At 44.6% G+C, this 25,533-nt stretch overlaps 1 protein-coding gene across 3 annotated transcripts; it reads left to right on the top strand.

Annotated features, from left to right (window-relative positions):
• The first annotated feature begins 35 nt into the window (after nt 1-35).
• SLC37A3 (solute carrier family 37 member 3) lies at nt 36-20,949 on the top strand. Of its 3 annotated transcripts, none has more exons than XM_048954495.1 (15): nt 36-136; nt 1,973-2,133; nt 2,613-2,727; nt 4,249-4,341; nt 5,138-5,221; nt 6,353-6,498; nt 7,127-7,223; nt 8,266-8,350; nt 9,394-9,575; nt 11,977-12,118; nt 13,329-13,430; nt 14,801-14,848; nt 15,756-15,907; nt 17,604-17,669; nt 18,483-20,949. In XM_048954495.1, exons 2-15 carry the CDS (start codon nt 2,033-2,035, stop codon nt 18,573-18,575), a joined length of 1,506 nt encoding a protein of 501 aa, XP_048810452.1. In that variant the 5' UTR covers nt 36-136; nt 1,973-2,032; the 3' UTR covers nt 18,576-20,949. The 3 variants fall into 3 exon arrangements, with proteins under 3 accessions (XP_048810452.1, XP_048810443.1, XP_048810462.1); XM_048954486.1 differs by having other exon boundaries at nt 55-174; XM_048954505.1 differs by having other exon boundaries at nt 124-174; nt 1,977-2,133.
• Nucleotides 20,950-25,533: the final 4,584 nt, after the last annotated feature.

Below are 25,533 nucleotides of genomic sequence, written 5' to 3'. Positions count from 1 at the left end.
CGAGGCGGGACCCCTGCGAGCTTCCCCGGGGCGGGCGCTGAGCGGACTCCCGGACTACAAGTCCCGCCGTGCCCGTGGGCCGCCACCGCCGGAAGAGCCGCCCGAGCCGCCACTTCCTGAGCGCCGCGGCGGTGGGGTACGTGGGGCTGCGGAGCCGCGCCCGGCTTCTGCACGGTGAATGGCGGCTGGGCGGGGGATGGATTTACGTTGAAGCCTGGGGACGTTCGGGTTGGGTGTAAGGGAACATTTCTTCTCGGAAAGAACGCTGCTGCAGTGGCACAGGCTGCCCAGGGAGGTGGTGCAGTCACCGTCCTGGAGGTGTTCCAGAGCCGGGTGGATGTGGCACTGAGGGACGTGGGCAGTGGGCGTGGGGGGATGGGATGGTGGTTGGACTCGGTGATCTCAGTGGTCCTTTGTAACCTTAATGATTCTGTTATTCTATACAAAGATGGAGATCAGATCCAGTACTCAGCCCTACAGGCAAACAGATCTGTGTCTGTGTGTGCTGGCACAAGGATAGCAATAAATCTCTATGCAGGGAGGTTGTGCGGGGAAGGAACTTCTCCCTCAGTGTTGCACAAGTGTTGCTGTCCTCTGGAGATCTCTGTTATCTGCTGCAGCATGCAGGAGAGAGAGGAGCAGCAGAGGGCTGCTGGAAAAAAATGGCACTTACTGACATTCATCGGTGCTTGCTGAACACTTGTGCAGACCAAACAGTGGATGTGAGCACAGAAAGGCTGTGGGTGGTGCATTTCAGCAGTGACATGAAGGACAAGTAGCATTCCAGACTGCTGTGCACAGCTGTTGCACCACGAATGTCTCCGTCAGCTCATCCACATGAATTGGCAGATTGTGACCAGGGAATGGTGTACAGAGCTGAATATCGGCTTCAGTGCATTGGAAATGACAGTGACAACGATGGAATATTGCAAAGTTTGCACAAAGTAGGTCCAATGAATGCTGATGTGGGAACAGAAAGAGCAGCACGTGCAAGTTTGTCAGGACCTATTGAACCAATATGAGGCTGAAGGTGACGCTTTTCTGGATCACATCATTACCGGTGATGAGATGTGGTGTCACCTCTGTGAGCTGGAGTCAAAACAACAGTCCAAGGAGTGATGACATACAAATTCCTCATTGAAGGAAAAGTTCAAGACACAGCCCTCAGTGGATAAAGTGATGTGCACTGTCTTATGGGATAGGAAAAGGGTGATTCTTCTGGATTTTCTGGAACCCAGACAGACTATCAACTCTGATAACTACATCACAGTGCTGACTAAGCTGAAGGCTTAAAGCTTCCAGAGTCAGGCCTGAGAAGAAGACAGTCCTTCTCTTGCAGCACAGGGGCCATACCAATTTGAAGTCTGTGGAGCACATTGCCAGTCTTGGCTGGACCATCCTACCATACCTACTGTATAGTCCTAATGTAGGCCTTTTGTCTTCCATGCATTCAGACCAGTGGAAGGTGAACTGCATGGGTAACAATTTCCTAGCTGCAAGGCCATCATAGCAGCTGTGAAACAGTAGGTCACCTCCACAAGTGCAGGTCTTTATGAGCACAATGTGTAGGCATTTGTTCATCGATGGTGAAATTGCACAGCTAATAATGGTGACCATGCTGAAAAATAATGTTGCTGCTGACAATTTGCTCGATCAAATAGTGTCCTTGTGCTCTTTGTGTCTGTTGTAGTTTCCATGAAAATAAATAGGAGGCATTACTTTCAGAGCAACTTAGGTATGATGTATGACCACCCTGTAGTCTACCAAATACGTAGATAGTGCACAGTGATCATCGACATGGGAAGGGAATCATAGAATCATAGAATTACAAGGTTGGAAATGACCTGTAAGTCCTCCTATTAGCACTGCTACCACAAGCTACTAAACTATATCTTGTAGCACTGTATTTTATACCTGTATTTTAATTCGTATCCGTTCTTCTGTTCTCCCTTCCCACCTATTTCTCTTTAAGCAAGAAGACAAAATGACCTAAGCACCGGCCAAACTTTGCTGCTGAGGCAGGAGCAGGGCCATGGCTGTGCCTGGAAGCTCGCGGAGACAGCCTGCAAACAGAGGCCTGATGTCCCATTGCACTCACCATCATATTATTGTGTTCCTGCTGACCTTCTTCAGGTAGGCTGAGTGTCTTTCTGCAGAGAGGTGTTCGTTTCACTGAATTTGGGAGAGGTACAGAGTTTGTCTGAAGAAGGAGAGCAAAAGTAGGGAAGTACTCTTAATTTTGGCTCTGAGCCTTGAAATCAAACTCAAAAGTCAATAGTAACAGCCAGTCTGGGAGTCGTGTGATAGCAAAGTGAAGTGTGCTGTGCCCTTGGGGAATCCAGCCACCAGCAGAGCCCTCACCAAAGGTGAGACTGACTGCCAGGAACTCAACCCATGGCAGAAGGGCTGGCCTGGGTGGGTACACAAGGCAGATTCTCCCTCTTTAAAATCAGTATCTGCCCATGATTTTGTGGTTTCTGTTGCTAGCAGTGATCTCTAAAATGTCAATTCTCTGTTACTCAGAGCATATGTCTGAATTTTGAGTCTTACTCTTTCCCACATGATTTGCAGAGACGATTTGGCCAACATGTGCTTGTGTTTTTTTCTGGCAGTTATTCCTTGCTCCATGCTTCCAGAAAGACATTCAGTAATGTCAAAGTCAGCATTTCAAGCCAGTGGACTCCATCCTGCCTAAACAGCACAACCTTTGAGCTCCAGCCAGATGAGGTAACTAGCAGGTGCAAAGAAAGATGAGTAACTTCCAGTGTGCTTGGGTTGTGCTGCTGAAGAGGCTCTTTTATTTCTTTCTGTAAGGGTTGCTTCTCTGAATATGTGTGGGAACTTCAGATTTCTGAACTGTAGTTTTCTGGATCACCAGCTGGTGTTGAACTCTTTTCTAATGGTTCCCAGAGAAGAATTTGTTAGGAAGTTGGTGTTCTGATGGAGACTGGGACACCTTCCCTGCTGATATAGCCAGCAGAACAGAGAAGGTAAGGGAGGGATAAGGAAAGAACCTGTTTTGAAGTTCCAAAGGCAACACAAGAGAGCAGTGAGTGGGGTTACAGTGCTTTAACGTCCTGGCTCTGGCTTTCTGGTGCTGGTGACCATACCATGATTTTATTAGATTTGTACTTTCCAGTCTTTACAGATTTGTAAGTCCTCTAGGGGTTTTATAATGAATTTAAACCTAGTGACAGGAGATTTGATTCTCTTCTCTTTCTAAGACACTTAGTAGCTTGTGGAATTCCAGGAATCTGTAAAAAGTTGAGATATCCTGCTATAAGTAGGTGTTGGTGGCTTCAAGTGGCAAATGTTTTTCAAGAGTTTTATTAGTTTTCTTTGACACATGAGACTTAAGCAGAACCTGTGTTGGTTGGCCATATCAAAGTTAAGTCTCTTAAACTAAGCAGATGTGTAATTGGTGCTGCCTGGATAAGATGCTCCTCTGGGGACACAGAAGCAAAAACTGACCATAGTTGAGTTAGTTGCATTTGTAGGCCATGTTTGGATTGTTTGCTTGTTCTTCTAATGGGGATAAAGTGTGGGGGAAGCATTGTCCTAATAAACTTTATTCATTCTTCAAGTCATCCTCAAAGCTTGCTTTTTTCCAGTGATGTCTCTAATGTTAGTCTGGGGACAATTGAACCTTTTCCTTTGTTTGATCATACTGAATACAGGTTAACACAAAAATGAAAGAATTAGCAACTGAAGTTCACTGTGCATAGTTTCTATCTAGTCTGTTTCTTCCCTGCCTTCCTTTTGTGTTCTCACTTTTCTGTTTGTGGTCTGTCGTGCCTAATTATGGTTGCTGCCACAAAGGCTTTAAGGGAATTATTCATGTAAAGAAGACAGATAGCTACAGGAGAGGCACTGCACATAAAACAGAATATGCCTTTATTGTATTATTCATTAAGATACTCATCAGTGTTTGCATGTAAGAAACTGTCTAACAGTTGTGTGCTCGTTAGAAGCAGAGTTTGTTTTCCAGTCATTTGTCTTGATCCAGGTGGAAGTTGCATTTCTCACTTGGCGTGCTGTTATGTCATTTAGAAGTGAAACAAAATGACAGTGGGCATTTTCTGCAGTGAAGAATGTGAGAATTGTTCTTAATTTGTTAATTAAAGCGTTGGAAGAATAGGAAGTTGCTGGGGACAGATGCTCTTCTGCTTTGGAGTTGGGGTTTGCATCAAAAGGAATGTAATGGGCTGTGCTTCTCCATGTTTACCTGTTACAATTTTCTCTCTGTAGCTATGGAACAGCAACCATCTATTTCCAAATGCAGAAGAAGCAACTCTCTTCTTGGGAACATTGGACACTATTTTTCTGTTTTCCTATGCTGTGGTGAGTAAAACGAACTCAGTGGTGCTGAGCTTTGGTTAAATCTGATGCACCTACATTTGGACAGGACCTTCCTGGACTTGCCTAGCACTAATGCAGTGAAAAAGCTTGGTTCAGGAGCAGTTTTTTTTTCTTTGGTTGTGTTCATTCCATCTATGCCTGTGTCCCTTGTGAATGTGGTTGTTGACAAGTGCAAGAGAAGTAACTGTCACTTCAACATTTCTTATACCCCTTTCACGAGTGAGTGGGAGGGGGTAGATTGAGCTCTCCAAAAACTCTTGAGATTTTTAAACGTAAGAAATTGAATGAAAGACTTAGGAAAACAGCTCTCTTCAAATACCAGAAAGGTGATTGCAGTGAGGGTGGAGTTGGTCTCTTGTCAGTGGTGACAGGTGACAGGATGAGGGGAAATGGCCTCAAGTTGCACCAGGGGAGGTTTAGTTTGGGTATCAGAAAAAACTTCTTTACAGAAAGGGTTGTTAAACACTGGAATGGGCTCCCCAGGGAGGTGATTGAGTCACCATCCCTGGATGTGTTTCAAAACCATTTGGATGTGGTGCTCAGGGACGTGATTTAGTGGTAGTTGTTAGGGTAGTATGGATGGATTGCGGTTGGACTTGATGATCTTTAAGGTCTTTTCCAACCTGAGCAATTCTATGATTTTTGGTGGCAGAAGAAGTGGCTAGAACCAACCTGTAAGCTGATACAGAAACATTGGGATCAGCTTGCCCCTTGTACTTCATTTTAATTCTTGCAGATCACAAGTGTGGATTTATTTGTTGCTGTGTTTTGTTCTCAGGGTCTCTTTGTGAGTGGCATTGTTGGGGACCGCCTGAATTTACGTTGGGTTTTGTCTTTTGGCATGTGTTCATCTGCTCTGGTGGTAAGTCAGAATGTACTGGTGCGATTTAGAAATACCTCTGTAAGGGGATCTGGATAGGGATCTATTTCAGGAGAAGAGACTATTTCTGTGTGAACCATGCCTTGAGCTGTAGCTGTACCTCAGTGGTCTCAGTGCACTTACTGGATGACTCAGCTCTTCCTGAAATATCTATTTATGGATGCTGTGTCAGAAGGAATTTCCTATGTTTGAGGCACTGTCTAGAGACTTGACAAATAGCTTTTGAACAAGATCAGTGTACTTGGACTTTTTGGGACCACCTGGTGTTATAACGGTATTCCAAACACACGTGTGTTGGCATCAGTTTATTTGCCTGCAAATGCAATCCTTGCTGCCATCCTTAAAGGGCATGCTAACAGTACTAAGCAGTCATGTGCTTGTTTTGTAATTGACAACAGGGCGTACGTCAAAAATGAATGACTGCATAAAACAAAACCATTCTTTGAGCTCAAGCCATTGCAGATGAGCGGGCATCAGTTTTATCTCTTTGTGGTTTTCTAGCAACTGAAGCAATGTAAACTGTGCAGAGTGCTTTTGATTTACCCGTCGGCTATGAAGCCCTCTGTGGGCCGTTGCATTCTGCAAGCACGTGATCACAGGCAGACATGCATCCAACACAGTGTGTTTATTTTGGCTAGTTTGGATTAGGGCTTGTGGCAATTTGAAACCTGGCTGTAATATTTATGTTAATTTTTGCAAAGATAAAGAGCTACTGGAGGCTTTGTGTTTGCATGGAGAACTGTGGTTTCAGATGTCAGTACAGTAAGAAATCAAGAGGCTGTTGGGTTTTTAGCATTGTTATTAAAAGTATTTGTCTCTTTCTTTGGCTATGACTGAGTTGTTTACAAAAATAAGTCTTGGAAGTGCTGAAACGATGTTTTTCTCTCCTGAGCTGTTTGGGCTCCAGAGTTGGTGCTGTGGTGGCTCAGCAGAGGGTGCTGTTAGCTCTGAGCCATTTCTCAAACAATACCACGCCTGCCTCTGGCCTGAGCTCTGCCGGGAACCTTCCCCCTGAATTGCCTTTACTTCTCGCTCTCAGCTTCCAAGAGTAGCCTCATGGTTTCTTTTCTGTTTTATTATTACCTCTTCCTAATTCTACTTATTCTTCCCTAGGTATTCTTCTTTGGCACGCTCACAGAGTGGTTGCATTTCTACAACAAGTGGTTCTACTGCTGTCTCTGGGTTGTAAACGGCTTGCTGCAGTCCACTGGTTGGCCCTGTGTGGTTGCTGTCATGGGCAATTGGTTTGGAAAAGCTGGGTAAGCTGAGATTTCTACAGTGACTCACTTCTCTGACCTGCTGAGTAGCTGGCTGAGCTGGAAGTCTCAAACCAAAAGGGCACAACTCTGTTTTGCCAACACAACTCTCTTTTGCCAACATTTCAGTCAGAATTAAAGTTGTGTGGCATGCCCTACTTACTTCTGTTATCTCTTCTGGAGCCATGGAGCAGTTTGGTATGAACACGTTTGTGTGTGCTAAAGACACAAGGTCAAACTGGAAAAGTTTTGTAGTGCAAAGTGGCTGAATTCAATTTGTCTTGACGCTGGATTACCTGGTTCTGACCACTTATCACTAAAGAGTTCATATGGAGAGTGACTTATCTGAGTGTTGAGTCTTGACTGGGACACACTTGTAGCCATAGCTTGTAAGCCAGTTTATCTCTGCTGTAATGCGAGTGTTTCAGGACAGAACATTTCTTGCTTATTTATTTGGTGCCCCCAAGTTGCTCTATGTTTTTTTTTTTTTGCTGTAAGAGACCTTTGATTCTCTTTGGAGCAGGCGAGAGAATGTTGTAACTTTATAAGTAAATTAAAGTTCATTCTAATGTTGTCTGTCTGTCTTGCTCCTAATATCACCTCCCCTCCAAATTCTCTTTCATTTCTGCAGGAGAGGTTTTGTGTTTGGCCTCTGGAGTGCCTGTGCATCTGTGGGAAATATCCTTGGGGCGTTCCTTGCCTCCTGTGTTCTCAAGTATGGCTACGAGGTAGGTATTGCTGTCTGGCTTCTAGCTAGGCCTGCATGTCTGATTGGGTTATGCAGAGTCAGTTTCTTGTCTTGAAAAATAAAAGGAATATTTTTCTTCTTATCTGAACATTCAGTTTCATCTTCTGTAATTCTATGGTAGGAAGCAGGGGGCAGAACAGAATGTTGTTCCTTTCCTAAACCTTCAGACTTGGGAGGAGTGAACCTGAGACTTCTTGGCAGTGTGGTTGGTGTTTTTGAAGAGCCTTAATGCTGTAGTGTATTCTCTTCTGATCCAAGTGGCTTAAAATACTCTTCAAATCACTTCCATCACAGGTTCTCGCTAAAGTGAGTTCATTGCTGCTAAGTAGTGGTGTAGTTTTGACAGATACAGAGGTACAGCTTCTTGCTGGGAAGAGGCCAGGGGTGCTTTATATTGCTGTAATATGCCAAGCAGGGAACACAGGGAACCAAGGCATGTTGGAGCACACGACATGCATGGACAAACAGGGCTGAGAAGAGAAGCCTTACTGGGCACCAAATAGTAGCCTTTCAATGCTTGTATGGAGATTGGTGAAAATCAGGGTCAGATTCTTTTCTGGGTTGCACAGTAACAGACCAAAAAACAGTGTCTATAAAGTGAATCAGGGAACGTGTCAGCTGGAATTTGGAAAAACATTTCACTGTGAAATCGCTTAAGTACTGGAGGAAGGTCCCTGAGCCTGGGGAGTCTGCTTTTGGAGGGTTTTGAGACCCAATTGAACAGACTCCCCTGAGCAAGCTGGTCTGAATTTGGTATTTGCCACTGTTTCAAGCAGTGCCTACCAGTGTAGCTAGATCTGCGATTGTGTTGGGTGAGCTCCTTCCTCCGTCACCTAGATAGAACCAAATTTGTTCAGAAGATGTAGAGATCACTTGTTTCCAATTTTTATGGATGTAATCTGAGTTGTTGTAGCTATATTTGCCCTCTGATAAGGTCAGGATGTAGAGAGATCCTCGTTGATCAAAGAAACCCATGTGACTGAAAGCCTTTTAAAAATGATATCTGTTTTATTTATCTTCAGTATGCCTTCTTGGTGACTGCCTCAGTCCAGTTTGCTGGAGGAGTAATTGTCTTCTGTGGGCTCCTGACTTCACCAAAGGAAGTGGGTAAGTAGCAAAGGGCTGTAGTATTTCAGTTCTTTCATGGGAAGTTGATTTGTAGCTTTCCATGTAGTACTAAAAGTGCTGCTTGTTCTGACAGCACTAATCCTCAGGATTCTTACAAAATGGTGTTGCACTTTAATATATAAAATGCTCTTATCAAAATCACACTGAATGTCATTATGCAACATCTGTATAGAGTCTGGAAATATTTAAAAAACAAGATGTAACAGCCTACCTCTAATCCTTCCATTTAGGATATGCCTAATTCTGAGTTTTTGTTCACTTGGGAAACCAATAATTTTTTTAAGAAATGGTAAGCAAACTGTTGGTGGGCTACTGTAGGAAAAAGAACTGTGGCAAGCCTTAGCCATATGTTAGGAAGGGAAAGTGCTTTCAGTATGTAGGCTTCCAGTAGCCAGTTAAACAGCTTCCAGGCAGGATATAGTCCTTCTCCAAGAAGATGGTAGACAAGTCAGAGTATAACAGGAAAACAAAAGACTCTTCAGGCTTTGACAGGGACACGGAGGAGGTTTCCCAGATGCCTGTAAGGGCTATAAAGCTGGTAGCACAAAAAGAGTCTGCATAAAAGTGTTCAGCAGCCCTGAAAGCTCAGTGCAGTTCCTAAGCACTCCATTCTAGAGGAGGTATTAACAAGCAGCAGCTGTCAGTGTAGGTGGTGGTACACTCAGCCTCCGTGCACTGTGGAGGTGGTAACCAGGAGCCAGGTGAAAGGATTCCAACCACCAAGTAAGGAGAGAAATGCATTAATCTTCAAACTAATGGCCAGACACTCAGAGCAGACAAAGTCAACACCAGGATCAGACAGAATACTTTCAAGAGCGCTAGAAGACAAAGGCTAGAACTTGTTGACATTGAAGAACACCGTCTAGAAATGTTTCTAAGCCAAAGGAGGGTGGAGGTATGGGAGATCAAGGGAACTTCTCAAAGAGAAAACTGCTTAAAAGAACAGAGCGTAGCTTAAACTGGGGAGAGCATGAACAGTCTGTGGTCCATTGTTCCTGTTGCGTATCCCTTGTATAACTTAGGCCTTCCTGAGCTTGGAGCAGATGAAGAAGGCAGTGTTGAAGAAGATGCCAACAGACCTTTAATGGGCGATGATGATGCAGATGACGATGATGGCAATTACTCCATTCAAGCAGCTGATACTGACAGCCAGCCAAAGGCCATCGGCTTTTTCCAGGCTTGTTGTCTTCCAGGTGTAGTACTGGTGAGAACGCGGATTCTTGAGTGGGATCTGGCTTCTTATTTTTTAAATATGAATGTGGCTTTTTGTGTTGTCTGCTCTTGTTGATGTGATTGTTGATTTATAGACTGCGTGTTTCAGTTGCCGACGTTTGATGACTTATCCTGTTAAAATCTTGGGATTGGGGTAATTATCTCTGTGTGCATGCATTGTAATAATGTCCTGATATGGGGTTGCGTGTTGCTCTTCCCATCGGACTGCTGCTTCATTTAGTGAACACGGTGAGCCAACTAGGGCTGTGGAGATCCTGCCCTTTTTGCTGGTGAATTAGAAGGGAGGCAATGAGTAAGCTACCTTTCTTGCTGAGGTAACTGGTTGAATTCTTACTGCTAGCAGAGCATTACACTAAACTCTGTGATGCTGATAGTCGGCTGTGCTTTTTTTAGTTGCTTTGGAACAGAAGGTTGGCCTGAAAAAGCCTTAGTCAATGTGATGGTGATGTAATGAGCCAAAGTAGGTATTTTTAAAAAGATGACTGGAAACAAGGCATGGTGATGCAATTTCCCCATGTCCTCATCCTGTCCCCTGCATGAGAACCTGTACTTCTGCATCAGCAGTATTGCACAATTCATGAATTTGATTCAGCTGAAAAAATGAAACAGCCATTAAAAATCATGTTAGTTTTCTGTGCAGGTGAACTCTGTACCCTCTGAACACTAGAGTCAGTACAGTGAAGTGGATAGAGTGGCTGACTCAGTAATAAGTGTGAACCATTTGGATTTGATCATGCAGTAGAACTACTGAAAGGGTGATATTGTCAAGTACCCTTATTAAGAGGCTAAGCAGTTGGCTGTTGTGATTAAGGCAACACAAGATCTAGAAGGAGTGAGTGGATGGTTATCAGTGTTTATGTAGCCATGGTTCCATTGGTAAGACCTTGACTGAGGGATGGCAAAAGAAAATGTAGTCCTCTTGAGTTCCTGCCTAATATGGCTGAATGCCATGTAAACTGTGGCTTGATTTTGGTGGTGCTAACAATGGGATGGTAGAAAAAGAACATTTATTTCTTAGCAATGGTTTTTCATTGACCAGAACATAAGGAAGTACTCTATAACTGATGTTGCTTCTGTGCTTGGGATTTTGAGAGCACATTCTATGTGTTAACCCAGCAGTGCAAACACCTCTGAGTTTTATCTTATGTCAGAGTTCTGTGTCAGATCAGTGAGTGAGAAAACAAATGCTGAGAGAACCTCCAGAGATCTGTTAAAATCCTACAAAGATTTCACTTGCTTTTCTGTAATTCCTTTCTTCTGCTACTGAGTCATGTGCTTGGAAGAGTTTCAGCATAGACAGTTTTGCCTTGGACCTCCAGAAATTCAGTGTCAAATCTGTCAATCTGTTTGACAGTTTCTAAGCATGTTGTAATAAATACCTCTGTACAGCGTGCTTCTTCACTGTCACAGACATAACTCTGTCGCATACATATGTGATAAAAGTTGGTTTGTGTCCTATGAAAGAGCAGAGCTGGTAATAATGATGTATTGAGAGAATTTCAGAAGAGCTGATTTTGTGTCAGAATAATCTGCTTTTTAACATTTGAGCACATATGTTCTCAAAAGCTGTGATCCGAGCAGGTAATTTTTTCCACTTTCATCCTCATTTACCTCTTCCAATGTGGATCCCTTAAACTGTTGTGTCAGTGTAAATCAGGAGGTGTTACAGAAATAGCGTGCCTCATCCTGCTGCGTGCTGGGCCAGTGATCCCAGAGAAAGATCCTGTTCCACATAGGAAAGATCTACAGAATGAGATTTCCTGTTGGCTAAGGAGAAGTTGAGCTCAGCAGCCAAAAGCAAAAGCTTGGCTCAGCTGCTGCGTGTGGAGGCTTAGCTTTGGCCAAACCTTTCCTGGAATAAACCTGTCCTGGAATACTTACCTGGTGGTTATGAATGAAACTTTCTCTCTCCTGGTGCTGTAGGCAGGAGCCTTCTGAAGAACAAAAAGTAGCACAGAGGAACTACTTCACATAATTTTGCTCAGCAATATGTGCAGGTGACTAAATGTCAAGCTTGTTTCATGTCATATGGTTAATTCCCTTCTCCTTAGAAGGCGAATTAAATATTGAATTTCCCTTTTTTTTTTTTCTTTTTTTTAAGGCTTGTGTCAGTTCCTCTCAAGATTGCACTGGAAGTATTTTAACCCATTGCATTTAGTGAAAAGAAAATAACCTTCTTGACAGTGATTTTTGAGTTCCCGGGTTCCCTTTGATGTTCAGCATTAAGCTTTCATGATGCTGTCGTCTTATATGAAATGCAGAAGCACTTCCCCTGAAAGCTTCTGCGAGGTACAGAGCTTTCTGGGAAGAAGCAGAAATGCTTTTTACTTTTCTCAAGTGCTAACTGCTTTCTGGCCCACTCTTTGTTCCAGTATTCTTTGGCCTATGCCTGCCTGAAGCTGGTGAATTACTCATTCTTCTTCTGGCTGCCCTTCTACCTCAGCAACAACTTTGGATGGAAAGAAGCAGAAGCTGACCAGCTTTCCATCTGGTATGATGTGGGAGGAATCATAGGTGAGTGAGCAAGGGAATGGTGACATCTTCTGCATCTGCCCTGCTAGTGTTTGAAAATGAAAGACAGCAAATGCAGCTCAGAGCAGTCACATTCGTTGCAATCTAACTGTTTGGTGAATATACAAATAGGCTTTTTATGTATGTGTGCTTGGCCATTTTTTAAAATGCAGAGTATATTAGCCTCCCAGATTGTTCACATATGATTTAGAGGATGCTATTGTGTTCTTGGACACTACCCCCAGCAGGTATTTTTCTTTATTTGCTCGGACTTCCTGAAAAGTGCCAGGTACAAAAAACAGCATCCCAACAGCTTGATGCTTCCTTTCTGACAGGAACCCTTGAGGGAGAGGTGAGGTCTGTGCTGTGAAGTGCTGTATTACACCTTCTGTCCTGTATGGATAAGAACAGACTCAGCACAAAGCTCAATAGAGCAGGCACAGCTCTGTTATCTTCAGTGAGATAAAATGGAATGGTATTTTTTTCTGCTGACTGCCAAATTTACCTCTAGCCCTCCAGAATAAAGAATCTACCGTCTGTGATTAGGCTTCCACACTCCTGTGTTCAATGTCTTGCTTTATTACCTAGTCCAGTTTGCTTTCCTAGAGCATTCATCCTTGTTTGGGTCTTTTCAGTGTCACTTTTTCTGCCTCTGTGGCCTTCTCTAAGTTAGGCTTTTTCAAACACTGTAGTTCTTACCAGCATAGGAGTTCCTATGAAGGCAGCAGTGATGCATAAGGTGATTTGTGTCAGCTAGCAACATTTGTTGCAATTAGCTGCATCTACCCTAAGTAGGTGAGACAGCAGGGAACGTGAGCCGCCTGGGTGCTTAATACTTTCCCTGTGAAAAAGAACTGCACTTCCAGTTAAGCTAATCAGCCACAATGCTAAGCTTGCTCACGTTCAGAGCTGTGTTTGCTGCTACAGGGGAAGGAAAAGGAAAGCAGGAGCGCTGGCTAGTTGCCTGAGGGGAAGGAAAAAAAGTAACAAATTCTTGAGAAAGCAGCATGAGTAGTTTTCCCTGCTCTTTTTGGGCCAGTTAGGTGTACTGTTGTCTCTGCGTCTGAGGTGTAAGGGCAGGAGGCATACCTTTCTGGATTGTAGAGAAAATGCACGTTAATCAGAAGGCAAGAGACCACTGCACTCAGTGAAACAACTTGGTTTTGTTCAAGTGTTAGCATTCTAAGCCTGATGATGATTTATGTTTTTGCAGGTGGCACTATCCAGGGCTTGATTTCTGACGTGCTACAAAAGAGAGCCCCAGTGCTAGCAATCAGCCTGCTCTTTGCTGTAGGCTCTCTCTTTGGATACAGCCGTGAGTATGGTTTGTTTGCATAATGATGGATGTTCATTTGGTGCTTCTTAGGGAAAAACAGTGTGCACCCTGTTCTAATTATGTTTTCTGCTCTTGAAGCTGCTCCTGAGCCAGGATGGTGCCTTTTGGTGTATTTTACTTCATGTGTGGCACTGCAGAGGAAGAAATCCATTGTCTGATTAATGAGATGGAACAGAATTTTCTGAGTGATTGGATTTCCCTATGCTGACAAGTTGTGGTACTATTCCCTCTCTAGTGTCAGTGAGGTTTCTGGCATTGTCGCTGTATCAAAACCACAACTGGCAGAGCAGAAAATGTAAGGCATGTCTCTGTAGTAAGAGGAAAGAGAATCTGGGGAAGATCTGTGCTGACAAATATATATGTATATACTACAAAAAGGTAGAAACTCTTAGGCTTTACCTCTTACTTTTCTGAAAGTGCTAAAATGCTACAAGAGTTCCTGCCTCCTTTATAGTAGATGCATCTCTTGGTGGCTGGCTATTAGAAAAACTCTGTCAGGAAAATTGATAGAGGCAGATCTCATTTCAGTGAAGCATCTATGAAGCTCTTCTAAGAGCACTGGGTTTGTACCTTGAGATGTATTCTTCAGTGGCTCCAGAGTGCTTTGACTCACTTTTATGTCATTTCATTCCTTTGTATTTTCCTCTGAAATGAAGTGGCATTGCAGGCCAGCTTTTATAGAGCACTTTGAGGTCTGTGGACGAAAATCACTGCTAGAGCTAGTCATACCTTTCCAGAGGCATGCTGGCTTGCTCAAATGGTCTCAAATTAAAGGCAGTGATGTATAAGCATTAGATAGCAAAGATTGCGTTTGGTGGAGTTTTGCCAGAACTTTTGCTACCTCATTACTGTCAAAAGTGAGTTGGAAGCAAATACATTATTATTGCTGAAGAGGTTTGAAGCTTGTACTAGATAGCAGAGCGAGCAGCCAAACGTCCAGGTGTCTGGTGCTTAGCTCAAAAAGTACAGTTGAGCAAGATATGCAGAAGTCTCAGACTTGCAACACGAAGTTATTGCAGTGATAATTACGTTTCTATCAGCCAAACTGATGGAAATGTGTGTTGCACATAAGAACGATAATGGACTGAGAAAATATCAATAGGGCTGCAACTTGTCTTACATGCGGTAACTTTATCATGTGGGGGCCCAAAGTTGTGGTAGTGAGTAAGGAGTTCAGATAGTGCCTGGAACTGAGATTTTGGGGAAAAGAATGTCTGAGAAGCACTGAGGAATTGTGATGGAAAAGCAGCTACATGTACCTAATAATGCTGTTCCTGTAAAGGCATAAATAAATGATGTTTTCAAGTTCATTTGTTTTACTTAAGACTTAACCTTTCTTTCTCCTTCAGGTTCTCCTAATAGCAAACCTATCAATGCTGTGATCATGGCAATTACAGGTATGATCTAAAATGCCACTGTTATGCCAATAGACATTGTTACACATTTATAATGTGTGTATGTATTACACACATATTACATTGTGGAAAAATCAGGCTTAAGTAGTGGTAATGTGCTGTCATCTCTACTAGCTTTGTAGAAAGAATAAAATATGAGGCCCAAATTATGTTAGTTTTGGAATATACCTGTAGAAAAATAGCCTAACAGAGGGAAGTATGGAATATATACTACATGGAAGAGTGGACTGGAATTATAGTGGTCTGCCTTGGCTCAATATGATGGAGCTGGATTTCTACCAAAATATCTGGCAGTGAACTGCAGTTCAGCTTTGAGGGTGTTTGCCAGGACCCCGAATGCCCTGTGTTCTGTGAAGGGTCACAAGCTTTTTGTGCACCAGATGTATGATGTTGTGTTATGGAATTAAGATCAGCCTGCATGAATAGAGCCCTTCTTTTCAAACACTCCTACTCAGAACTTGCTGTCCCATGGAGATTTTTTCTTCCATCTTTCCACCAACCCTGGGATGATGAGGCTGTAGCATGAGGGACATACCTGTGCTGTGTGTACTTCATGTTGAGGGTTTGTATATGCACGCTGTTAATCAGTAGCTTTTTCAGTCTGTTGCATCCCGACTCCTTGCAGTGTGCCACATCTGATTACCTAGCTTGTGCTGTTGAATGAAGATGTGCTTGCTGACAATTTGTGTGTGCATACTCCAGGTGTGTCAGAACTGTATTCCTCATCTGTGCGGGTCAACTTCTACCTGCAGTTAGTCTGTGATCACTGGTCCTAGAATTAATCCTTCTCCCGAGCTGTGCCTGTTGGAATCTGTGTTTTGAAGACGTTCTGTTGAGAATCCATCCCCTTACTTGGTTTGCACCAAGGCTGTTTTCTTGGCTGTTTCAGGATTTTTCATTGGTGGCCCTTCTAACATGATCAGTTCTGCAATTTCTGCTGACCTGGGGCGCCAGGATTTGGTGAGAGGCAGCAGTGAAGCTTTGGCAACGGTCACAGGGATTGTGGATGGAACTGGCAGCATTGGTGCTGCAGTGGGCCAGGTGAGGCTACGAAGGAAAACGAGCAATGGGAATGAGGCGGAGGGTCTGCTGTGGTTACAGATGCTAGCTCACTCCTCTGTGCATGGAGTGTGGGGGGTATGTGTGTGTGTATGGTATTTGTTTAACAAACAACCATGAGAATGTGTTCTGTGATCCAGTGGCTGAAGTTTAACTAAGAACCAGACTAAGTATTTCTAGCCCTATCGTTATAGCAATTTCATAAATCCAGTGAGTCTGAGACATTCATACCCCAAACTGGAAAAAAGCAAGAAAAGGTCAGATTGACAAAGAGGGAGAATAAAATGTTTTGAAGTTTGCTTGGGATTTTTGCTCAAAGGTAATAGCCAAATCTTTGCTTACAGAAAACTTTATCTACAGGACTGAATAAAATTAGAACACGCATTATGAATGTTACAGTGTTTACAAAGCAATTTCGCTTTTGCTCTTATTTGTGGTTCCCCTTTTTATTTGCAAATGTCTCTTACACCCTGTAAATCTGGCACCACTTACTTTTGATAGGCCTTACAGCCTGCTGCCAGGGGCCTGAAGAGCAGACTGCTGCAGAAGAGGAAGCAGACAGAGTGCCCACTGGGGGCATTTTTACTTCTCAAATACAAGCGTTAACTTTGTGGGAGAACACAGTGGTGCTTTGGGATGGGAGGACTTAGCAGGAGGATCGGAGCCAGTTCTATTCCAGGCATTCTGTAGTGCTGCTGAAATACCGATGGTTTAGGCAAGGCGTGCAAGTTTCTTTTCTCTGAAGGGATTTGGATTTGTACTTGTCATTTATTGCCGGATGAATGCAATCGTTCTGTCTCATAGGAAAGATGCCACTTAGCTCCATTAAGCATGGAAAATTACAAGTGCCTGGTGGGTGTATTGAAGTGCACTGCTGCACTCGGTTTTCTTACACGTTGTCTTCAGTGTTTCTGTCTTCCCCCACACATACCATTGGAACTTACGTCGTCACAAAAATTGGGCCTTTAGTTCTGAAAAATTCCACCTGCCTCCCATTCTAAAATGGCGTTTAGTTCAGCAGAGACAAGCATGATGTCATTCTGGGGGTGTGTGAGTAACAGCAAATGCACAACGAACGTGTTGGAAACTCACATCCTGCTTTGTGCTAATATGTGGTGAAGAGGGGAAGCCCTTGTGCAGCAATTGAGTATAAATCTGCTAATAGGAAATACATTTTCTTTTACACACTGTATAGTCCTGTAGAAGAAGGATGCAGTTCAGAACAGACTGTAGTCTCAAGTGCCTCGCCTCTGATGAAGAGTTAAGTAGTTAGTAGTTGCACGGCTCTTAAAAATGTGTCCTGTCTAATTTATAAGCCATTCTAGAGCTTTTAGCTCTTCTGAGAGTACTTACATCCACTTATGTCCTGGTGTTCTGCACAAAAACCCTGTATTCAGCGGAGTCAATTTGTCACCCTTGAAGCTGTAGTTCATTTCTGTCTCTGTGCTGCTGTGAGTTACTGTAAAGCTTCAGGATGATGTCTCTGCTTTGCTGAGATGGGATTTTACACAGAAAGGCTGCTGTCCTGAGTCATCTATCTTGACAGGAAGAGATCAGCTGGAAGGTTTTGTGATCAGCTCTTTATGGCGTGTTAACAGCCCACAAATTCTGAAAGAGTAATGTCTGAATGTCATGCTTATCTTCCCAATTTGAATCATTTTCTCCTCTTCACTTTCAGTATCTAGTGTCTTTGATCCAAGAGAACCTGGGATGGATGTGGGTTTTCTATTTTTTCATTCTTATGGTAAGAAAGCCCCCCTTTTTTATTCAATTTGTAATGGAAAGTTTTTATGAGAACTGAAACACGGTGACCTAGGCCTGCAGTCTACTTGTGTAGTAGCTGCAGGCTCTGATGCAGTTATCAGAATGGTCTGTGGTGTGCCTTTGCCTCAGGGTGTGTAAATCAGCTGGGTTCATTCTGGATCCTTTAAAGTCACATTGCTCAACAGGAATGGGGATTTTGGCAGACGTATGAAAATACTTACCTAAAATATACCTGTATGCATTTCCCAAAGTTCATTTGGCCTGTCTGACTTCCAAGGCAGGACACTTTCCTCATTCATCTCCATGCTATGCAATTCCTGATGTTTTCAGAGAGCTGCTCGTTTGTCAGCCCTTGAAGGTTAGTGAGACGAGGGACTTGAAACTAAAATTAAAATGCCCTGTCCTGATACAGCACCGGGAGAGGGGACGGTTCAAACCCTGATCTCCTCAGCATTGCCACAGTGTTGAATGCTGTTTGTTTCCTACTGGAAGTGGCAGGGATTGTCTCTGTATCTCTGCTGACAATGGAAGTTGATGGGTAACTAGCAGAGAAAGCTGGGAGGAAGGCTGTTGAGGAGGTGAAGGGCTCAGCTTCTTCCTGGAAGGAAAATCATGATAGCTGAAGTCGTAGCAGCCTCCTTGCAAACTCGGGCACTTTGACTTCTGCACATCTTGTTGCAGTGGCTTTTAGCCCGAATCTCTCAGTGGAGCCCTTGAGCACTCTCTGGATTGCAGGATGGCTGTGGCTATTGTTGCTCTGTGCTGACTGTCCTGAATATGCTTCTTTCCACAGATGAGTTCAACCATCCTGTTCATTTCACCATTAATAGTGAGGGAGATCAGACTGCTTCTGCACGAGCGGCGCCTGCGGATGCTGGCTGAGTGACTCCTGCTTTCCTCCAGAAGGACTGTTGCCTGGACCTAATGGCTGGGATACTAATCAGATTCCTGGGAGACTTATTGGTTACATCTTCCAGGTTTGGACTAGTTCAAAATGACTCTGTGAGCTGTGCTTCGCCTGCCTTTGCAAGCTCAGTATCACAGTACCAAATACCTGTCCTGAGACCATCCGCATCATGGAGCTGCTGCTCAGAGCTGGGCAATCCGCAGGGCTGGTGGGTTGTCCCAGCTGACCAGGCTTCTCCATGCCAGCAGTCACTTCGGATCTGCTGTTGGGTGCTCTCACTGCTATCCCCTTATTTATTTCTAGATGTCCTGACTACAGGTCAGGCATTTGAAACTGACATTAGAGAGGCTGTCTCACAATGAATTTTGATGCTTTGTTGTGCTGGCGAAAGCATACAGTGTATTTCATGGGTAGTTTCAATTTACAATCACTGTAGCTTTTAGAAAGGGCAAAAATATTTGGAATTTGTGCTGTCCATTTGTTTCAAAAATCTTGTTGCTAAATCTCTGCACAAATGGACCTCTGTTGTCCCTGGCTAATAACTGTCTCATATTCCAGCAGATTTGCATGGAGAGGTTAACTCCATATTTTATTTTATTTTTTAGCATTTTTTATTAATAATATTACTACTAATCTCTGGGAAATGAGATTTTGTTTTTTTAATATTTAAGCAGACAAACAGTGTGCAATATTTAGGTAATATTTTACAGTGATCTCTGAGAAAAAGCCTTAACAGATCCTTTGCCTCTGAAGGAACTTCCAACGGCTTTGGGGATCAGTGATGGGACACAAATACTTTCACTACCAGGTTGTGTTTTGTACTTTGATCAATACTGACCAAAATGGGATTGTGCAGTGCCCCTCTGAAGGAAGCGAGTGTCGCTGATTGTGTCCTTATGGGGCAGCTACTTTCAACTCCAACAAGGGATAAATTGGATGAATTTAAGAGACCTGGCTGCTCTCAGACAAGAGCTTCCAGACAGGGACTGAAGCTTCCTCATGGAGCAGTACAAGAAGCAAATGCAGTTGTCTCTCCATGTGGCTGCATAAGGGAGCTTATACTCCAGAGTTCTGAAGTTGAGTTGTATGTGGGAGTTTAGATGCAGGTGAGCTCTAACATCATGTGGCTGCACTTAGGATGGGAGAGTTTGAGCATTTTGCAGTACTGCAGCCAGCAGGATGGCTGACTGACACCTCTGACACCTGATGGTGATATTCATGGGATCACTGAATAAGTTCTCAACAAATTGTCTTCTGCTTTTGCCTTGGGATGTTTGCGTGGTAGATATGTGTTAACCAGCAGAACTTTGATCAAACACTCAGCCTAATTGAATGGTGATGCCACGTGGGAGCCAGGGGCAGGAAAATTCTTGAAACTGGGAAGTGGGAACTGTTTTTAATGGGAAAATTGCCTTTTTAACATGTACAGTGATTTGTTTGTTGTTTTTTTTTTTTAATTTATGAATGTCAATTTTTAGTCATGTGATGATTGTAACGAGCAGAATGTGATTAGTGCCTTATGGTTTTACTGTATGGAACGGTTGCTTGGTGATCACTGCTCTTGCAGTGACAGCTCCAGGCACAGCTTTCCTCACGCGGAGGCTCGGCTACTTCATTTTTATACTTCTTTTTAAAGTCTTTTTCTTTCCTGGTGGAGGTGATTGTTGCCTTCTTTGCTAATCCTCAAAAGGTGTTGGTGCTTGGGAAAATGATACCATTAATCTGACGGGGGACCTGAAATTCTGTTCTTGTCTATTCTCATTCCCATTCCAATTTTGCCTGTATAATTAGAGCAGGGGACCGAGAATCTATCATCAGGCTCTCACAATTATGCCCTGGGGTTGCTGTTCACGTCCCAAGCTACTCATTAGCTCCTGTACAAATAGAATCAAAACTCCCTGAAACCGAGTTCCAAAATTGATGGTGGCACCATTTGCCCCAGCCGTGCTGTCTGAGACGCTTGGTTTCAAATTCCAGGCTGGATGGGCTCTCTGACCGCTGCCCGGGAGCAAAATAAGCTGCGATGAAAGGTGGGGTGGGAAGGGGACGTCGCCGGGGGCGGGGGGTGGCAGCCCCTGGAACAAATGGTTTCCTGTAAACAGCTCTGTCCCCTTTCCAGAAGTGTCAGAAGTGCTGTGAGCAGGCACAAGCTGCCCTGCAGCTCACGTGTACGTGCGGTACTTCTCTGAGGCCCTGCCCTTAGCAAGGCCTTCCCTTGTCTTCAGCATTTCGGTTGTAGTTGTCGTCCCGCCTTTGTGTCCTGTTTATTTCTTCAAGGTGCTCAGAAGGAGAAAAGTTTTCAATCTGATAGTGCCCAAACCGATCTCTCACCAATAAACTTGCTTTGACTTGAGCTGGGCCAAGCCGTGTGTGCGCTCTGTGCCACCCCTCTCAGCGCCGTGCTCCTTTTCCTTATTACAGGTGAGGATCCCACAGCTGCTGTGCACCCGGGTTGTCAGCCTCACTGCTCCCTCATGGTTCAGCAAAGCCTCACGGCCACATCCCCATGCGCTGCGCTCTGGCACTCTTCCTCCTCAATCTCGTAAGCAGCTCTGTGAGATCCCCATAGCAGAGATGCTTATAATGATGTGCTTAATGGTTTTGAGTTTAAGTTCCAGCCTCTTTACTCGTGGGTTGTTTATTTATTTTTTTTCAATTATTTATTGATCAGGATGTAGAAGTCAGGTGTTCTTCCCTTGAAAAGAACCTTGCCATGTAGCAGCCGGCCCCACTGTGCCTTCCCTTCCGTGGCTTGTTTCTTTACACACAAATCCACACCCACACTTAACTGCTTAAATGGACACAGTGGGGGATTGTGTAATTGTGTGTGTGTTTTATAGTTGACTGTAAATTCAGAGTTCAGCACAATACCCAGTTTCTGGGGGAAAGAAAAAAAGCACACATTTGCACATTCTGGTCACTCAACCCCAAGTGGCTCGGGGGGCTCTGAGACTGTTGTTCAAGAAAAGTAACTATTCCTATTTTACCCCTGTTCTGTCTATTGATAGATTGGCTTAGAGATTTCAAACCTGCTCTGAAAGTACTTTAAGAAGCAGAGTTTTCCTTGAGCTTGTATTGGAAACACTTATACCATCAATCCCATCCCCACTACTGTACCTGTGATCTTCAGAGCCTGATGTTGGGTAAGTGGAAACATGGGAATTGCATTAGGAAACGATATCTGGACATCTAGCTGTAGCCTGGAATGTGACGGACTGTCTGACCAAATTGGTTGTGAAGGAAAAGATATGCTTCAGCCCCCTGATACTTATCAGTAGCAAGGAAGGTCCTTGCAATAGGTATCATCCAAGCAATGCTTCCAAGTCCTGGTTTCCTCAGAAGTGTGGAGCCAAATGGCAGTGAGCCTGCATGGTGGCAGTTATCACAGCAGTTATCTCCAGAGGGGGAGGAATAGGACTGCTGCCTTAAGAGCTGAACAGCCTCAGAGAACACACATCTTTGTCCAGACCAAGCCCAGAGCAGCAGCAGCAGCATTCCCTTCTACAGGAAAGTAGGAGAAGCAGGAGTGTGTGTTCTAAGAGTTCTGTCTTTTTTCCTCTCTGACGTAGAAGAACCTATTTTTAGAGAGCCCCAATTCTCTCACAAGCAGTAGCGATTCAGGTATGTCTCAGACATGCCTCTGGTCAACTATTCTTGTGTACTTCTGCCCTCTATCCAATAGTAGCCAGACTAAGCTACACCAAGCCTATATGCAATTTCTCCCCTTTTCTATCTAAGCGTCAACTAAAAGTGCCTCTTGGAGCATGAGAGAAGCTTTGTGACCCTTTTGTTAGGCTTAAAATAACTGAAAGATAAAGAAGATTTCTGCCTGTGGTTATGGAAGTCCAGCTAAAGCTGTTTAGGGCCAACCTGCCTTTTTTCTAAATGCTTTTAAATCAGCAGCTGGCAGTTGTTGGACCTGCAGGCTAACTGATGAAGTTTGTGCTTGGGATGCTGGTGTTCCTGCTCAGCTGTCAAGGACAGGGAATCCATCCACCAGTGCCTCTTGTCCCTGCAGACCACAGAAGTAACAATATAATCCAGGGTATGCAAGTGAAATGATGGCAGATCAGGATAAGCTTACCCAGGTGTGCGCTATTTCAATCTTCTTATAATGTAGCAAGCAAAGTGCTGGGGATTTGGGTTGGTTTGATTTCCCCCGCCCCTGGATTCCAGCATGAATGCAGAGAAATCTTACACCTGGAGATCTGCATCCTCACTCTTTTCAGCTTGCCAGGTGGGACTACTTTCCAGAAACATCCTCATCCTCTCTGGAGAGCCTGGCTGAGAAAAGCAACGTTGGGCTAACCAAGGCTGTGCTTTCCTGCAGTGAATGCCAAAGGTGACAAACCAGTTGTCCCTGCTCCTCGGCCAGGTGGGTGGGAGTATCAGAGACACACAGGTGGGAGCACTGCCTGCGCTCATGGGCTTGTATCAGCACTGTACCCACAGAAGCAATGCCTGTGTCAGTGTGCACCGCTGGAACATCAGGTGGGTGTGCAGTGTGTGCAGAGCTGATGGCGGCTTCTACTGGAGATGTCTTTTATCTGCTTTGTTTTGTTTCTGACCACATCTGCGATACTGCTGTGGGTTCCTGGTGCTATTGGGCCCCTTCTAAAAGCAGCATCATGGCTGAGTGTGCTCAGGCAGTGCCAGAGATAGCTTCAAGGGGGTTGGAGTAAGGTGTCAGGTGAATGCAGAGCCACTACACCAGCAGCTGGATGTCACCCCAGTTCTTTGAGTCTGGCCTTTGCTTCCAGTCAGGAAACCCGGGTCATTTCATACGCCTGGTTCTGTGCTTTGGCTGTGGTCTTGCTGTCAGCTGGATAAGGATGTTTGCCAATCTTTTGCAAATCAACCATACTACACTGGTTGTCTTCATTCCTTAGGCAAAGAGGGAGCAGGGGTTGTTTTAGGAGTTCTCTCATAATACAAGGACTTGGTTTGCCAGGCTTGCTCTTTCCTTCCTACTTCCACTGCTTCACTCCAGGTTACCTGTTCATCCTCGAATGTCCAGAACCAGATTGCTCTCCCCAGTCTGTTTGCTTTGCTTTGCTTCTGCCTCTGTGGCAGTTTGTCCCAACAACAAGGAAGGGAGCCGGTATTTTCTGTGCTAACAAAGTGAGCATTGTTACGCAGTTGTGGAGTGGGTGGATGTGATTGCCGACAGACATATTCCTTCTGCTAGGGTGTGGATAAAAGCTCAAGGTGACTTTGTTCCTGCATAAATTCACTAACTTCCCCATGGGAACTGAAGGGGCAGGGGCGGGAGAGGAGAAGTATGATAAATGGAAGTGTCAGGAGGAAATGCACTCACGTAACAAGTACTGCCAAAGCATAAATGTGTGCTCTGTGAGGAGCTTTCAACATGGCTTAAGGTAGCACTCCATGGATTAGACAAACAAACAAAAAATAGCCAATATTTAGCTGGGAACTTGCTCTGCAGGCCACCGTTCCGGTGTAATTGCCTGGGTTAAGTGGATTAGCGATCAGCAGTGTGCCTTGTTTGGGGTTAGGCAGACATCGAGGAACAGCCTTTGCTGCAGGCAGCAGCCTTGTTCTCCATCAGTTGGACCTGTTTGGTGTTTGAACACTCTGGCAGAGTGCTGAGTTGTCACTGCATTCTCTCTTGGAAGGATCCCATGGAAACAGTTACTTCCAGAGCTGTGACTTGGCCCTATCTGCAGCAAGGTGGGTATCGTTACAGCAAATCACATCTTGGGACACTTCTCTGCCTTTGTTGCCATGGAATCTGTCTTCTGCAGCTTTGTCTTTGGTGAAAAAAGAGAAGTGTCATTACCTCCTGCCGTACATCCACCAAAATGCACTGAGGTTGAGAGGGCTGTGGTCAGCCATGGAGCGTGTGGAGCAAATTGCTTGCACTGGTGACAAGGCTGGGAGATCTTTTGATTTGTCTCAAATCTCATCACAGCTCACACACAGAATCGTAGAATCATGGAATGGTTTGGGTTGAAAGGGACTTCTAGATAATGTTGTTCCAAACCCCTGCCATAGGCAGGGACAGATCCCTCTAGTCCAGGCTGCTCAAAGCCCCATCCAGCCTGGCCTTGAATGCCTCGAGGGAGGGGGCATCCACAGCCTCTCTGGACAGCCTGTTTCAGTGTCTCACCACCCTCACAGTAAAGGATTTCTTTCTGATAGCTTGCCTAAATCTACCCTCTTCCAGTTTAAAGCCATTTCCCCTCATCCTGTTGCCATAAACCCTCATAAAAAGTCCCTCCCCAGCTTTCCTGTAGGTCCCCTTCAGGTACTGGAAGGCTGCTATAAGGTCCTTCTGGAGCATTCTTTTCTCCAGGCTGACCCCAGCTCTCTCAGCCTGTCCCCATAAGGGAGGTGCTTCAGCCCTCCCGTCATCGTCATGGCCCTCCTCTGGACCTGCTGTAACAGTCTTCTGCTGGGGAAACATCCCTTGGGTAGTTACTATGACTGCGTTACAGAGTGGCAATGCAAAGCAGAAAGTGATCAGGCATCCCAGGTGGGATCCCCACTTAACCTGGGGTATCTGACCAGAGCTATCTCACCTTGCCAGTACAACAGGACTGGCACCTGTCCCACAACTACTTTACATTGCAGACAGAGGGACAGACAGAGATGTGGGAGCTGCAGAGCCGGTCCTTCACAACCGGGAGGCGATGGCAGCACCACCACTCCTTTGAAAGGGTGCAAAGGATGCTGGGGAGCAGGATCCTGACCCGGGCACCTGGCACAGTCAGTGCTGTGGTTCTCCTGTACTTCATGACCAAGCCCTTAATTCTGGTACAGAGAGAATAGAAATGGTATTTACCAAGCGAGCTTCTTTTCTTACGGGAAGCATTTTGATTGCTGGAATTTTTCACCTTGCGAAAGGAGCCAGGTCTCTCACTCTGGAGGTGCACTGAGGTGATGATAACAAGAAATCAGCTTGCTCTGGGGAGAT

Source organism: Lagopus muta, chromosome 1 (genome assembly GCF_023343835.1).
Source record: "Lagopus muta isolate bLagMut1 chromosome 1, bLagMut1 primary, whole genome shotgun sequence".
In the NCBI taxonomy this organism is placed as follows: Eukaryota; Metazoa; Chordata; class Aves; order Galliformes; family Phasianidae; genus Lagopus; species Lagopus muta.
Note: the sequence above shows the minus strand (reverse complement) of the source record. Positions and strands in the feature narration are given on the sequence as shown.

Coding starts and splice junctions, on each gene's coding strand:
- SLC37A3 (XM_048954495.1), top strand. CDS start 2,033: ATGGCTGTGCCTGGAAGCTCGCGGAGACAGCCTGCAAACAGAGGCCTG. Junction 9,576..11,976: donor GTCTTCCAGGTGTAGTACTG/GTGAGAACGCGG, acceptor TCTTTGTTCCAG/TATTCTTTGGCCTATGCCTG. Junction 17,670..18,482: donor TCTATTTTTTCATTCTTATG/GTAAGAAAGCCC, acceptor TTCTTTCCACAG/ATGAGTTCAACCATCCTGTT.